General features: G+C 36.8%; 1 protein-coding gene and 1 non-coding gene across 4 annotated transcripts; one reads left to right on the top strand and one right to left on the bottom strand.

Annotated features, from left to right (window-relative positions):
- Nucleotides 1-2,139: 2,139 nt before the first annotated feature.
- LOC116290939 (uncharacterized) lies at nt 2,140-7,462 on the bottom strand. The gene is made up of 3 exons (XR_004196522.2): nt 7,283-7,462; nt 6,208-6,733; nt 2,140-2,881 (listed from the first exon to the last, which is right to left on the bottom strand). It is a non-coding gene; the product is annotated as an uncharacterized LOC116290939 (transcript).
- A 3,172-nt stretch (nt 7,463-10,634) lies between these two features.
- LOC116290923 (peroxiredoxin-1) lies at nt 10,635-17,232 on the top strand. Of its 3 annotated transcripts, none has more exons than XM_031698045.2 (8): nt 10,635-10,788; nt 12,317-12,426; nt 12,532-12,568; nt 14,892-15,008; nt 15,355-15,477; nt 16,086-16,216; nt 16,530-16,564; nt 17,071-17,232. In XM_031698045.2, the coding sequence occupies exons 1-8, from the start codon at nt 10,658-10,660 to the stop codon at nt 17,119-17,121; spliced, it is 735 nt and encodes a 244-aa protein (XP_031553905.1). In that variant the 5' UTR covers nt 10,635-10,657; the 3' UTR covers nt 17,122-17,232. The 3 variants fall into 3 exon arrangements, with proteins under 3 accessions (XP_031553905.1, XP_031553906.1, XP_031553907.1); XM_031698046.2 differs by lacking the exon at nt 10,635-10,788 and adding an exon at nt 12,074-12,227; XM_031698047.2 differs by lacking the exon at nt 10,635-10,788 and adding an exon at nt 12,146-12,227 and having other exon boundaries at nt 12,300-12,426.
- The last annotated feature ends 4 nt before the right edge of the window (nt 17,233-17,236 follow it).

Below are 17,236 nucleotides of genomic sequence, written 5' to 3'. Positions count from 1 at the left end.
TTTCTTTTTATCCCACATCGTAAGGACGAGATACAACAAAACGTTCGCACTAACTTATCATTTCATCATTATTCCTTCTTCATACAACACTTTCTCGCTGCCCAATGATCTTGTTTATCACAAACAAATCGGATGTAGTAGCCTTTCATTACGTCTTTGACAGCCATCAATAGCTATTCCCTCCTCACAGGACCGATTCCAGACCCAGATAAACAGAACTTTTGTCTTATCTCATCTCTCGAGTCAACAATAGTTTAAGATATTTCGTTCCCACAAGTTATTGTCCACTAGATAGATGATAATTCTGTCCTCTTTGTTTAAAACCACTTGAAAGTCATTTACAGGATGATAATCATTGTCATAATCATTCTCTTCACATACAGTTTGTCGTTATATTAATTGCCTTGTAACTTGTTCAAGCTGGCTTACAAATGTCGTTTTTCAAGTTTTCTTTATTGCTTAGTATTTGTCAAGAAATAAGATCAAAATTTCATCTCAGATTTGACTGTTTTTTGTCTTAGGTGGTTAATTGCAGCTGAACTTGCTAAACTTTTTTCTTATGCTTCCTTTTTCGCCCTAAAAAATGAAATTGTTGAGATCGTTGTTCCAGATTGAATGCCGAAAGATCTGTTTGATTTTTGTCTAAGTTTGTGTTAATAACACGTTGGTTTAACAAATTTTGTAATTTTTTTCTTTTTACAAAAATTATTTTTCAATTAGTTTTAATTGTTCTCCTACATTGATATATGATGACTATAAGATTTTACATTGACAATAGCATCAATGTAAAATACTTTGTGCTGTTTGATATTCCATCAACGCTTTATAATTTTAGCCTATAAGATTTGCGTGACACACACCAGTTGCGTTACTAAAATATTACCCCATCTATCACACAGGTTGATAATAATTAATATGTTCTGATTCGAGCGCGCACTGTAGACAAAGATCGCAGGACTGAAGACTGGAGCACTTTTTCGTATGACTGTGAAAAGCTCGCGGCACGAACACGGACGTGACACGGCAAGACATACGCAAGACCAATCACATTGCGCGAGTATTTACTCTGCATCCAATCAAATACCCAGAACATGGCGCGTATACGGTCACGCCAAGATCACGGATTGACTACCAGACCAATCACATTGCGCTAGAAAACAATTCTAGAAAGCGTCGCGGCAAGGCAAGATTACGGCACTACTCTTTTCATAGTCATTACAAAAGCTGCTCTAGTGCACGTGTCACGGTCATGGTACCGAGTTGATGAAAACTGTTGGAATGGACCAATCACAGCGTGCGAGATTAACCAATCAAAATATTCATGAAGAGTACGGCACGTCTCTAACAACTGCTTTTCTCAAGGCTGATTTACACGGTAAGATTTTTCCTCACAAGCTGTCGCGATAAGTTTTAGCGGCCATTTTAATAGACTAGTAAGCAAGTCAACAGTCGATTTACACTAAGCAATTCTTGCCGTGAACATGTCGCGTGCGACAGTTATGAGAAAATATATCGTACCGCATGTAGATCAACCTTCATACTTCCTTACTCTGTTCTAGTGGTTCAATGGTCTTAATCAGTTATACACTAGTCTATCGTTTATTACCGCATTCCAGAACACAATCCAGCATTTCATCTATGTTACCTTTGGTCTCTCTCATGTTAATATAGAACACCCACGCAATGATAGGATAGATTTTTTCTGACAACATCCGCGTTGTATAGGATGTGATCATGCCACGCATTAGCTGGGGTTAAGAACGCTAGAAAGATTTCCCGGATCTTTGCAACATGTAATTTTTTTCTTCTTACTTTTCGAAAAACTACCGTTGTATGTCTTAAAAACTGATTTAATTCGAACTATATAATTACGTTCGAATTGCATTCGACGACCGTCTCATTGACGAGAGCTGCGCAAAAGCTACGAAGATAACTTGCAGGCAGTCTCGTACCCAGAGTTCTTCGAGGCAGGAAGTTCAACACAAATCGAGTTTGACGCAAGTCAGTTTACACAAGGACTAGCACTGCGCACAACAAACTGGTATTAGCGCGCATAGAACGAGAGTTGCGCACGTGGTACTCGTTCTTATAACAAGACAAAAACATAACAAACAGCAAAAATATCATTTACAGAGAAACTAGCCGACGCCATGAAGTCTTTCTGCAGATCCCATATACATTGACTAGATATCTGAATTCCTTGCTGACGGGCTTCCCCGATGTACACAACTGCCAGAACTTTTTGATCTTCCTTTAAAATCTTTTGTCTCATTTGGTCTTCAATTTTCTTACTGATAGAAAGAGCTTGTTCAGAACAGAGAGCTGGATCATAACGCCCTTTTGTCAGGCTCTCCAACAGCACAGTAGCGATGATTTCTTCAGGAGTATTTCTTGAGTTTTTGTTGTTCTGTCTCCAACGTTGATGTCACATCAGTTTCATTCAGCTCGTAAAAAAAACCTGACCGAGGATTCTCTCGGTCTTCCAAGAGCAAACGCCTTGACGCAAGAGACTGAAGAGCTGAGATTTCGAGGTTATTCGTTTTTGAGAGTCTTTTGATTTCAAGCTCTGCGGAGTCGAAGGAATAAGATCTCCGACGAAGAAAATGTCGAGGAGTAGTTGGAGGTGACAGTTCTGACGCCATTACTGAACAATACCTCCCTAAAAAAGCACTAGAAACTTTTCAAATTGATTTTACTTTTGTTCGTATTAAAGTCAATAAGATCACGTCTGTGTTACTCGACAACCAATAAGGAAACGAAGTTGTACTATTTCTTGACCTCTTTTAGTTTTGAACTCCCGGTGAGCTTTAATTTTAGAGTCGGCTTGTCACGTGGCTGGGCGGAGCACGGCCAAGACGGCTTAGCTTGGTATGATTATCCCCTGTATTGAAAGAGACACAGAGAATCATGAGGCTTAAAACACTATTCAACAAGCTTACGTTTAAGGACTAATACGTATAAGAACGAAGTCTTTTACAAGGATGTTTTGAACAGTGTTTTTCTCTTCGAGATTTTAGGTTCGTAGTTTTCGTCTAAAAGTTCAGAAATCTGAAGGACTTTGTTTTGAAGACCTTGGACCACAAACGTGATATAATGAAATACGACAATGAAAATTCAAAGAGGAACTCTTTGGATGTTAAATAAACCTGACCTGGGGTTAAAATACGCCTAGCTATTCTGCTCAAATCACAAACACTGAAACAACAATAGTTTTTGAGACGGATTATGAATGAAAATATATATTTTTTTACTTGTTAATTATTATTCGATCTGTAGAACAAGATATTCAAGCTCATCGGGTCATCTTCTGAACTACATTTTTTCTCCTGTGTCAACAAATAAGTAGGAATTAATTTTCGTAAGCTGTTATCAAGCTGATAAGGTTAAGCAAATCTCTTTTCTTAGATTATTTCTTGGCGTTAAAATTTTTTACATGTAAATGTAAATGTAATTTTTTCCCCCTTCTTTTTGTTAATTTTTTTCGTGTTGAGGCATGTGAAAGAGTTAATGATAAAGGTAAAGATACCACGTGATCATAGGTATACATAATTTCCCGGGTATGTTAGGAGTCAAGCATGTCTTGTGCAATATTGCAGACCAGCATAGGTGTAATAACCGGCTATAACTATTGCCTTTGTAGAAGAAGGATTTGTGCGCCGACTTACTTTAGCCTCATTATAAAAGAGCGGCTTTTGTATGAGTGGTGAAAGTACGACACTTACTTGCAGCACTTGCACGTTACTTTATGCCGTAACTTTGAAATGGCTTCCAATAAGAATGCTTTTCAGTATGAGTGGGAAACGCACAGCACAAACTAAACACTTGTATCATAAGCCACTAAAATGACTTTCCATTGATTGCGCTCGCTTTATCTAATCAACATTTACTACGGTTAAGCTAAAGTACACTGCGCTTTACGTAAGGTAAGATTTGCAAAATTTTGATTCTCTTGCACTGACAAGACTCCGAACTACAGCTGTTTATTACATTAGACCTCTAAATATCATCCGTTCTCATTTACAAGACGCATCTGATAAGACTGATAGCTCTATTTATAGGTCATAACCTAGAATTAAACTTTCCAGGCTTCTACGTGTACATACGCATCTCTTTCAGATCGTTAAGATAAACTGTTTGTAGTGGAAAGGCCAATAACCCAAGCATTACTGGAGAATAGCACTGTAATATATGTTATCAGTTATAGTCACCTCGCTATGCGCGCCATGATTGGTTCGAATATGTGCGCATGCTCTCTCATTAGAGAACAGAGCACGAAACGCACAAAACAGATAGGTCCATAGATTGTGTATATCAGTCATGCCAAAACATTATTAATGAAAATCTCGCTACACGCGCCATGATTGGTTGGAATATGTGCGCTCCCAGAAAACAGAGCACGATATGTACAAAACAAATAAGTCCATAGATTATATATATTTATGCCAGAGCATTTTAGAATAAACGCTTCGATACGCGCGCCATACATGGTTTTTTTTAAAAAAACTCTCACAGTGTACGCTATTGTATAAAGCAAATAGGTCCATTTTTGTGTATTCTCGACTTTCACATCCCCATAATGCCTTGCGTTTTTGGGAGGTAAACAATCAAAAAACTGTCCCAAATTGAAAGTTTCTTCATTGAATGTATACTATACCTGCTTTTATCTGTACAATACTGATTATCAGTTTATTCCAAGTTATTTTTGCGTGTACAGATCATGGAGAGTTTTGGTCTTACAGAAAATGTATTGACTTACGAAAAAATGTTTAAAATTTACCTTAAACGTCTTCAAGCTTCTATCTTTTTCTGTTTTTTACTTCTTCATTTTATCTTTGGAGGTATTTTCAACATTGTCTGATCAGCCTTCAGCAAAATAAGTGCGTTTTTACCCTCTGGTTACCCCCCAAAGACGCAAAGTGTTATGGGGATGTGAAAGTAGAGAATATATATATATTAACAAAGCGCTAATCTATAGCGTCCCAAACAAGATAAATCATCAGTATAATACAGTTCTTAGTATGTGACCATAAGATAACCTTGTAAACCATTCAAGTCCTGTACGAGTGTTTTAATTACCGCACTTATTGCTTGTTCTAACTAAAGGCTATAAATAAGAATACTTTTTATGAGATCAGGAATAGATTAATGATTGATTCATTGCCTGTCGTGACTCGCGTAGAATACACACGATACGTTTAACTGTTTTTCTTTTCTCAAATCTTAGTTTCTTTTCTTTCTTTCTTTCTTTTTCTTTCTTTTTTTTTTTTTTTTCTTCTTCTTCTTTTATCTTTATATATATATGTATATATATCTTCCTTTCCTTTCTTTTTCTTCCTTCTTTCTTACCTTGATTACCTTTCCTTTCTTTTCAATTTTTTCCATTCTTTTCTATTTCCTTCTTTCCCCTTCTCCTTCTTTCACACTGTGCGTCTTTCCCATTCCTCCTTTCTTTCCTTTCCTCTTTTCCATTTTTCTCTTCCCTCCCTTATCTTGCTCCCCTTCCCCAGAATAAAGACATCCAATAACCCATCTACCTAGGCATACTCAGTGATCCAATCTTTCACTCAACGTTCAACAATCCTACGCTATGACGCTAACGGCTATTACACTCTTAACACTTCACCATTCACGTCATCCATAAAAGTGAGTGCTTTCTACTCTTATCAGAAAATAAATCTAAAATTCCTTGAAAATAATCTTGATCTTGACGTTTTTGAGCGAGAGTTTTCTAGAAAAAGATTTTAAATTGCCATCGACATAGAGTTGCATGTTAAATTTCGTAGGAAGCTTGAAAAAGAACAGCTTCGTATTACATATTTATGTAAAGAAAAGTCTTCGTTAAGCTGTTTTTTCTTAGTATCGTTACCAATAAGCAAACCCAAAACTCTAGCTTATAAATGTAAGCATTTTTTCTGCAAAGCTGTTCAATTGACGAGAACAATCGAGCAGATTAACCAGTTATGAATGAGGATTATGGCAATTTCTATACGATAAAGTTTGTTCTATGATTTCGTGAGTTCATACAACTACCAATACGACTAAGGGTTACTTTTGTTTATCATCGCCAACCAATAAAATCAATAAAAATCGAAAATTAAGAAGACTTACAGCTACTAAAGTTATGTTCAGTAACCACAAATTCCTTGTCAATAATAATAATAATAATTCTATAAAGATCTGAATGATTTTAAAGACGTTTGTACTTACAGTATTTTCATTCGTAGTTGTTTCGGGAAGGACTATCGATCAACGGTATTTAACTCGCAGTTTGATCCAATTATTTCACCGTATTAAGCTCTGTTATATCCACATGGAATCCTTGCTGCAGAATGGTTTGTATTGATAGCTTTTTGTGGCTATTTTGCTCAATGGTTTGTGACGGAAATCAGTTGTTTCTGTGAATGTTTATCAGATACATGTACTAATGGCTTTATGGTTGAGCATCGTTGACCTGACTTTCCCGGTATGCACAGACATACTCACTTCGACTAGCCACTAAATACCTCTTTACGTCACAAAAACTTGACTTGTCAAGCCCTGGTTTCCGAACCTCGGGCAAATTTGGCATACGTGTACAAAGTTTACGTACAAAAATGTACTAAAATCATTGTTTATGATTTTTAGTTAAAATATTCATGGAAAATTTCTATGAAAATTAAGTTCAAGTGGCTTACCATTTATGGCGCTAAAAAGTCATCAAGCATTTTTTTCAATGCGCCAGTGCATAAGCTGCCTATGACAGATGATTTTCAATTTTTACGGCACTGTTCAATGCTATATAAATAGGTTAAAATCCATAATTCATCAAACCCACCCTATTATGCTCATATCCTTGGTCATGTGCTCTAATTGATGTAGCCCTCCCGTCATATATGCCTCAAGCATGGAATATTCTTGAGCATGTCATCAAATTCTTATTCATTCCATTTTTGATCTTTTTCGTCCTTGATAGCTAAAGTATTGGCGAGGTTTTTCGAGGCGTAGCAAGGCCGATTTTAAATACTAACCTATTTGTCCAACTTATGACCAAATAAGACTGTCTTTGTATTCAGATCAGCCAGCATATACTAAAATGATATTGTTGATCGAGACCTCAAAAAACCCACTTGCCAAGGATGATATCTTGAGCTTCTTAAACTATGGACTGAACATGCTAGCCTTCATCGTACATGCAGACCGACATAGGAAGACATGTAGACTTGTGGTCTCATTCAGGATCGATTAACTTAGCAATGAAATTATTACAAGCAATTACATTTTACTTTTGTCTTAACCGTCTTACCTTCAATGCAAACCGTTTCGATGGCGGATAAATCCATTCAGGTCCATTGGTTGCTAGCCTTGATTGTCCTCAGCCACACAGACGGTAGTACGCTATTCATTCTAAGCTCTACTTGATGTAGTAAACAAGTGATAATGATGACATTGTGTTGAATGATGCACAGAGTATTCGCTGTGAACCCGTGATTGTTGCCTACGGCATGGTATGTCGTGCAGTATCGACAGCTGACCACACGATAAGGGTCATGAACCTTTTACCCGCCATAAAGTCTTGATTGAGTCAACACTTCATAATGCAAGCATATTTCTAGTGTAACTAGGTGATGGGGAGGGGTAAAGTCTAGTGCAGTTTGGCGTGTCGTGTGTTGTAGTGAGGTGTGCTTTAGTGTGGTGTGGTGTTCTTGTGATGTGGTGTGGTGTAGTGTGGTGTAGTGTGGTGTGGTGTTCTTGTGATGTGGTGTGGTGTAGTGTGGTGTAGTGTGGTGTGGTGTGGTGTTCTTGTGATGTGGTGTGGTGTGGTGCGCTTTAGTGTGGTGTGGTGTTCTTGTGATGTGGTGTGGTGTGGTGTGGTGTGGTGTTCTTGTGATGTGGTGTAGTGTGGTGTGCTTTAGTGTGGTGTGGTGTTCTTGTGATGTGGTGCGGTGCGGTGCGGTGCGGTGCGGTGCGGTGCGGTGCGGTGCGGTGCGGTGCGGTGCGGTGCGGTGCGGTGCGGTGCGGTGCGGTGCGGTGCGGTGCGGTGCGGTGCGGTGCGGTGCGGTGCGGTGGTGCGGTGCGTGTGGTGTGGTGCGGTGTGGAGTGTGGTGCGGTGTGGAGTGTGGTGTGGGGTGGTGTGAATTGGTCATGAGAGGTATGCTATAGGTGTAGTTTGCATTAATCCATTTCGGTCTTGTACTATCATATACTGATACGTCATACCAAGCCATTACCACATCAACACTGGGGATTATCCCCTCTACATGCTAGGAATACCTGTAATATGTTTATTGAACAAGAACAGACCTCGCAATAACCTCAATAATTAACAAGATACACAAATCGGTAATTGTCTGTCATTAGAAGATGCTAATGGTGTCCATTCTCGTTCATTCAACTTCTCTTTCGAACATTTCTACTACGAGTCACTATTCCTTCACTTTTGTGTCCTCTTCCTTTTTGTGAACGGGAGTTTTACTTGGATGGACTCGTAAAACAGACCTTACTGTATATAATTACCAATGATTACAAAAGTGCAGCCGGCGAACTCAAGGACATCAAATCATCGTCATCATCATCACCTTCACACTCATTTTTTCTGCTCGGAAATTCCTCCTCTTCCGTTTGCATGTAGATTCGAATTTGTGTGTGTGCCTTGCGGATTTTTGAGGATCGCTATCTTTTTTCTGGCTTAAATATAATATTTGACCAAGAAATTCAACGATAAAAAACTATATTTTAAAAACATTTTAATAAAAGACGACGTTTCGACGTTTACGTAACGTCATTATCAAGTCAATAAGAATAAGAAAACACAAACTATATATAAATCATGAAACAATGAAGGCTAATTACGGAAAAAAGATATATGTACAAGAATAAAAGATAATAACAATGATATAATTACACGAATAAAAGGGAAAGGAGAAAAAAAGGTAAAAAAATGTCATTAAACGAAAAGTTTAGCATTAATGGGGTCACTTTGCACATTAAGAGATTTAAATATAATACTTAGAATATTAATTCTGAATTATATGAGGAAAAAATTAAGGAATTAGGTAGTCATCTTTCTAAAAAAGATTTTGCCAAATTAAGGATAATATGCTCTTAAAGAGATTTAAAAAAATCCTATCTGAATACAATGGGGTTAGAACCCACCAACAGAATTTCAAAAAAAATCGATTCAAATGTGCCATACCCCCGAGACATCCGCAGAGCTGGGGCGTCGTATGGACTTCGGACCTGACGGCGATTAAATCCTTCTGCCCTTGGGTGTACGAATTACGCAAGAAAATGTTCTAGCCGAAGCATCAGGGGAGAGACCAGCCGGCCCCCAGACCATATCGGCTAATCCCTTGCATCTCTGCCACGCACGGAATCGGTTGAAAAAATACTGTTAAAAAGTCTAGTCTATTCGTTGCATTGTTTTCAAGGCTATTGTTATGTTGATTCACCTGGAACCGTGGTCCAGTGGAAAAAAACTTGGGCTTCCATGACACTGAGTCAAGTCCGGTTGAGCGAAGTTAGTACCTGGATGGGTGACCCGAATCTTATGCCTACCTAGCTTTTCTTGTCTTTTCTTTTCTTTTCTTTTTCTTTTCTTTTCTTTTCTTTTCTTTTCTTTTCTTTTCTTTTCTTTTTTTTTTTTTCCTTTTTCTTTTTTTACAATTCATTTTAGTTACCCGCGGCCTGCTGCAATCATGAGCAACTTTTCTAAGCCATGTACTACGAATAGAGTCGCGTATTTCAGGGGCGGATCCAGGAATTAGTTCAGGGAGAAGTACTGCGCACGAAGTTAACCCAGGGAGGGGTGCACCCCTTAGAATCAAAGGGAAAAAAACATTATTTTGTATTGGTTACCTTCGAAGTATAGGGGCACAAAGTCGAACCAGGGAGGGGTGCGCACCCCCTGCACCCCTTCAGTGCTTATCGTTTTAAAATGCAGCAACTCGTCTAACATGCATCAACTCGTCTCTTATTTGCAACAACTTGTCACATTAAATCACATCTACATGCAGCAACTTGTTTCTTATTTGCAGCAATTTATCATGCAACTACTCAAACTTGCTGCAAGTCCATTATGGACAACCCTACTTATGGGCCATCGTTTCTGTAGCTTTTTATCAGCGGGGAATGTTTTTGCGTCCTCTCAGGGGTGGTGTGAGGATGGCAAATTGCACGACACTAAAAACGGATGCGAGGGAGACTACATGACACTCGGTGATAGTCCTAAACGTGGATACGGGATATCTTCCTAAGGAATAAAACTCTCGTTCCGGAGCTTGACGTTGCCATTCCTCTGCTCTTTTGAGCTCGAGTGCATTTAGAATCTTAGTCGCATCCTTTTTTCTTCAATCAAGAACTAAACGCATTAAAGGTGTCCTCATGTCGCCGCACAAAATAACAGGGTTTGTCCTGACCAGCTTTGGTTTTTCCATTTTCCATTCAACCACGAGAAGCTTTCTCCACCAAGAAAGTAAAAAAAAATCTTTCTTACTGTCAATCCCCCTCCCAGAAAAAACCCTTGAATTTTCGATTGGGAGGGTTTTGCAATCCATTTTTTTTCTTCATTTCATATTTCATTTTTTCATTTTCCATGTCATGAGAGGTTGCCACTAAAATCTGTCCCAGTCCTAGCATTTGTGCATAATTAACGCGGTCGGACATTGTCTCCATTTCCAAGATGGCTGCCAGACTGATTGGACGACTAGCACCCCAAATAACACAAATCTGCAGCAGAAAAATACTGCTATCCAAACCCCAAAATGCTGCTCCTCTCTATCACTTCACGAGGAGGATGCTGTCATTGAGTAGGTAAGTGAATTCTAAAAATCCAAGCTTAAATTCGACTCGTACACGTGTTTTGTTCGACTAGCTTAACTCTCTTCTCAAAACTTCTCACGAAAATTCTTTATTATGATGCTATATTTCTCTCTTTGATGCTGTCAACAATGTGTATTGTATATTATACAATACTATATATTTAATTGTTGCCCAAATATAGGCTTTATCGTAGCCCATGATAGACAGTATTGCAGAATAAAGTAGTATTAAAATAAGCGTAATCGTTAACAGCTCATTATAAGGACTTCCTGTTTCATAATTATTTTTCGTTTTGTGTATTGTTAATGACGAGAAAATAAATACAAAACCTTGTTAATAACCCAGCAAATATACCATTGAAATTGTCACCTACTAAGATTAGAAATAACTAGAATTACTGTACCAGATGAAAAGTATCGTTCAAAGCTATAAACAAATTGTGGTTACGTCATCAGCTGACGTACCTGCAGTATACTGCATTGTATTGAACTCTTGTCAAAGTCTTGTGCTATTTTACCACTGTGCTTTCATTGCTATGTGCAAGAGAGGTCCAGAGAAAAGACAACAGTCACAATAGATATTTCCCGAATTCGCTTGACTGGTCGCAAAACAATGGTTTCAAGTTGAGGTTGGACTTGATGAACAAAAATATCAAGTTCAGCCTTGACTTCAAACCATTGTTTCGCGGCCATCCAAGCAAATTCAGGAAAGATCTATTGGCACTAGGGAAATCAGTCATTGCACTGCTGTCAATCACAATTCATTTGTTTGTCGGTAGTCTATTGGCCGATTGCCCTTCAACATATCTATTTATTCCCAAAAGAAAATGACGATGGCTATCTAGTAGTTTAATGGTAACATCAGGCTCAAATTACAGTTCTCGTGCGTTCTATAAGTGATTCCAATGTTTCTTGTCAACAATCTTTTTTAAAGCTTTTCCCAGATATATAAGCCACAAAATGATCTCAATATCTATCGAACGTCTGATATAATTATTACAAATAAAGCAGTTATTAAAATTTTATTCTCCTATAAATGAAATATAATAGGCACTGTTTAGTAATTCAACCATGTGCTTGGATTTGAGTTTGCATTTTTATGAAACATCCTCTACACCTTAGTAACTCAAATAATTAATACTTGAAAATTTGTTTTGGAGTCCTTGAATGCTCCTCTTTAAAAACACTTCAGTAATTTTACATTTATTTCTCGGGGCAAACCCTGTTATAAGTAAATCTATAAATCAATGAACTTGCATTTAGCCCAGGAAAGTTACTGAATGTCTTGCCCCTAGCCGTGAAGAACTGGGTACTATCGTTGTTACTATAAATAGCCTCATATCACGTGTGTAATATCACACTTTCGTCTGTTCGTCTCCACGTTGCAGCAAGGGTTGAGCAATAATATTCTCCTTTTTCTCGATTTACCAAGTAAATATCCTACCTGAATGAATATGCAACGTCGTTTTAAAACAGAGTAGATCTATTATTTTGATTTTAAAGTATTTTTCTCCCTGCAGAGCCGCCGAGATGAGCAAAGCCGTGATCCAAAAACCTGCCCCACCATTTGCAGGCACAGCCGTCAACAAACATGGTGAATTCGTCGACGTCAAACTCTCAGACTACAAAGGTACTTTTTAAGCTGATCTTCAAGATTTTCACTTTAGAAATCTTTGCTTTTGTAATTAATAATATCGCAAAATTAATCGTTTATTTTTCTTGCATTTTTCTCCAGGAAAATATGTGGTTCTATTCTTTTACCCGCTCGATTTGTGAGTACAAGTTTTATCACTTCATTTGCACAACTTCAGCTGTCTACATTAGGCTATTATGTAAACTGTGATCATTTCCAAATTCAAGACGTTTCCTTATACTCTATTTATATTTACTTACCTTACCGTCCCTCTAGCTCGTGGGCCCGGTACATGATTATATAACTTTCCTATTTTGACAGGTCTATTTCTTGCAATATTATGATCAATACATTTCGATTGAATATTCGATTTGTAAAATTCGTTTGTTGTCCAAAGCAATCAATGGTCCAGGACTAAAAATTTCTTTCCGAAACCATTGCTCTATTCAAACCTCCGTTTATTTAATCCAATCATAAAACTTTTAGGCGTTTAAAAATTGCGATCGTGTTTTAGGAAATCTTTTGTTGCTAAACAATAGTTATTGTTAGGTGAACTAGTTTTCTCATCTTAGTTTCTTCAGAAGTTGACCATCCCTCGTATACTTCTAAACTCCTGTCTCAGTTGTCAAATGATTTTGCGGATTTCTGGGGGAGGGAGGTGTGGGAGCATGGTAGGTTTCAAATTTGTAAAATCAGATTCTCTTTTAGTAAAACTGCAAAAAAATATTTAAAAAAAAAAAAAAAAAAAATTAAGTAAGATTAATTGAAATGAATTAAATGCAGCATATCTGAAATTAATATTTTTTCCCCTTCAAGATAGTCAAAATGATTTTAATCCATAAGTAAAATATCAGCAATTTGTATACTGAAAAAAACTGGAATAGTAGGAATCAAAACAGGATATAGCAAATGAAAAGTGCTTAATGACCATGTTCATTAGTAGTGTCAGGATTTTATTACATTTTCATGGTCGGTGCATGACCGACTTTCCAATGTTCATTTTAACCCCCAAATATCAATTTATCTTGCAGTTTTATAAAATCAATTTTTTTTCATAAATAATTAATAGCATTGGTTTTACTTAAAAAGAGGGATTATGGTCAATAGTCAAAAAAAAAAACCACACCAGACTATAGAAACACAACGGTCTCCAAGTTTTACCATCGACAAAGCACTTGATGTTAAATATTCATTATCTTTGTCACCTTGTCTGCATTTACAGCTTTAAACGAGTGTAATGTTTATCGCAGCTTGATTGCTACTCGTTACAGAAGTTTGCAATTATAGACATTTCTATTTTGAAATTTTAAAAAAATTCTATATGTTTAAGGAAATGAGGTGCATGCACCATGTAGGGACTTCATTTCCTTTTCCTTTTTCACCCGCGTTTTCATCCATAAATAAATAAAGTATTAAATATATAATACACAGTCATGTGTTCATTTTACGCTCTTATAAAACTGAGAACGAGAATCATGCACTGGCAGTGATATATTTAATATGTTGGACCTTTCATATGGCCGTACACATAAAATGGGAGTTGCATTTTCTGCTTCTCTATCACTGGGCTATTTATTTAAGAAGGATTGACTTAAAGAATTGCTAGAAAAAATTGTATTCCTGTTGCTTGTTGTTATTCATTTCCTTTTGTCTTTCTTCTTTTCTTTCTTTATTTTGTTACTTCTTTCTCTCTCCCTCTCATTTTTTCTTTCCTCTTAACGATCATTTTCAACAAATGACGTCGGTTTGAATCAGAATGCAAATGAAGATAAATAAATGAAAGTATATTAATTAAATCTTGAGAACTTTTAAAACCACTGCCTTAAATTTATTTCAGTGTTTTACATTGATATTAGAGTTTGTTTACGCGTATGCAACCTCATTTGAATTTGAAATGTCAATTAGTATTTGATTTGATTTTAGTATTCAATAATATTTGATTTTTCCACAACCATCTTTTGTCCTTGGTATTCATTTGTACTTCCAACAATACACAGAAGGAAGTTTTAACTTGTATTATTATAATGAAGTAGCACTCGACTACAGTACATTCTAGTGCTTTATTCTTGAACAACTCAACACTCGTAAAACAACATGGCTGATCCAGGAGTCCCACACTCCAGAGTCATGTAACTTGCACCCAGGTTACTACAATTATCAGTTAGATTGACAGCTGTTTCACTGTTCGTTCATCCAAATACATGTAAACCAGTTTCATCCCTAAAAACTTCATGTTTTGACTTAAATTGAGCATCAAATTTATATTTTTGTATTCTTTATTTCATATGATAACAATAAAGAACTCTTAGGGCTATATTAAAGAAAGTAGGCCTTTCGGTTTTATGATATGTATTGTGGTAATAATAATGATAGACTCAGGGGGACAAAGAAATGCTTTGAAATGCTTTGAAAGTGCATCGTTACAGAAATATGATTTTGATTTTTTTTTTTTCCACATGCAGTACCTTTGTGTGCCCAACTGAAATCATTGCATTCAGTGACCGTGTAGAGGAATTCAAGGCTATAAACTGTGAAGTTATTGCTTGCTCAGTTGATTCTCAGTATTCCCACTTGGCCTGGTAAGTAAGAAGATATTTCTGGGACAGCATTTGCTCTTTAGAAGAGAAAAGGTAGACTATAAGAATTTATGGGGGGGGGGGGGGGGGGGGGGGGTGGTGAGGGAATTGAACTAACAAAAGATGATTTTTATTTTTTTTCACTAACCTGCATAATGCTAGACAGATGGCAAGTATCATCACGTTTTTAAAACTACCTTTCATGGCTTTCCTATCTTTTATGTCTTGACCCAGTTTAAAATGTGCTAAATAATGGATCAAAACTTTTCCATTGGACTTGGTGTTTGAGTACACATAGCTGTGCAGCATTTCACACTCTTTATTCTACTATCTTTAATCCTTTTATCAGGACAAATGTGCCAAGGAAGAAGGGAGGTATTGGTACAATTAATGTGCCAATCTTGTCTGACCTCACAAAGCAAATCTCTAGAGACTATGGTGTACTTCTTGAAGAACAAGGTGTTGCTCTAAGGTTTGTACTTGGGCCATACACATTTAACGTATTTCAGCCACCTCATAAAGAGAGTAAAGAAAGAAAATGATAGAATGAGAGGAGTAGAAAGAAAACAGTGATATTTCCCATCTATTTCTTACAAAATATTGGTTTGGGATTCTGGACCACTCACACTTAATGTATTGAAATGGGCCATTCACATTTAATGTATTTCAGCTACATCATAAAAAGAGTAAGGAAACGAAAATGATAGAATGAGAGCAGTATAAAGAAAACGGAGAGATTTCCCATTTATTTCTTACAAAATATTGGTAATAGAACCACTGCTGATGTACTACCAATGCATAGCCTCTGACTGCACACTACCAACCATCATTTGAATAGTGTTGCTTGTTGGTTCTCTCCTGTGCTTCAAGGGTTTTCTCTAAGTTCTCTGTTTTTTTACCCTCAACAAAAACTAAAACATACTTCCACATCTACCACAATAAGTGTCCCTGCCGTTACAAAGGAGGAATAGGAGAATCTAGATTTAAAAAATTCTGTATAAGAAATTCAAACGTGATTTTTTTCTGTTTCTTTTTGTCTTCAGTTTGTTTTGATTAAGATACATATAATTATCCTTTCAGGGGTTTGTTTATTATTGATGACAAAGGCATCCTACGTCAAATCACTGTCAATGACCTTCCTGTTGGCCGTTCAGTTGATGAGACCCTACGACTGATCCAAGCATTCCAGTTTACTGACAAACATGGAGAAGGTAGCTAGATAGACAAAATTTTCACACCTACACAAAACCTTTACTTGCCCAACACTTGCCAATGTGTACAGTACCTTTGATGTTTCTGTGGGATGTCTGGGTTTTGGCTAATCTGTTCTGTCAAAAAATTACTTAAACCATTGAAGATTCGATTGACGGAAACTAAAGCATTAGAAAATTTGCAACATCAGGATAGTCTCAATCATAGGAAGATAAAAAGGCAGTGAAAATTGCACAAACTAGTTTTATTTCATGTATGACTGCGTATGTCCGTCTGTCTTTATCTTATTTATTTTTTTCTCACATTTTTCAGTCTGCCCTGCTGGATGGCGCCCAGGTTCTGATACAGTAAGTCTTGTTAATAACTATAGGCTGTGTTCAGTTAGATTGCTAACACACAATAATACTGTTTAGTAAAAATACACAGGTGATTATTGAAAATCTCATGTGCTGATTGGTCGAGAAACTCACAATAATCACCTCCAGCGCCGCTTTGTTGCTGTTACTGGAAAAAAATGTCTTTTATCTTCTTTTTTAAAATTTTTTTTGAAAGAATCACCTGTGTATTTATACTAAAACAATCATTTGCCTCAGCCTCAGTGAATATCAGAGAATATTTACCTCGCCGCTCGAAGACTCATGTCTTGGTAAATATTCCCCGATATTCACTTCGCCTTTGGTGAATAATTGTTAAATATTTATTATCAAGTACTATTTTAGGTGTATTGGATACAATCTAAATGAACTTCATAGAAATGAGTCCCATACTTTCCATTAATCCAAAGTTTCATCTTTTCTTGGATATTTCCTGCTAAAAACAATACAATTAACTAAAATCTCCTCTTTCCCTTCAGATTGTACCAGAGCCAGGCAAGAGTGACAAGTATTTTAGCAAGACAAATTAAAACCTGGCGTGTCACCATGCCACTCTTCTAACCTAGTTTTGTTTAGTTTTGTTAAATATCTTTTACTATCTGTACAGTCTTGCACAATCAATAAAGAATATAGAAAATTTCCTAA

This window comes from Actinia tenebrosa, unplaced genomic scaffold (assembly GCF_029948245.1).
Source record: "Actinia tenebrosa isolate PJP-AT-01 unplaced genomic scaffold, QUT_ActTen_1.0 PGA_scaffold15__27_contigs__length_11533743, whole genome shotgun sequence".
Lineage (NCBI taxonomy): Eukaryota > Metazoa > Cnidaria > Anthozoa > Actiniaria > Actiniidae > Actinia > Actinia tenebrosa.
Note: the sequence above shows the minus strand (reverse complement) of the source record. Positions and strands in the feature narration are given on the sequence as shown.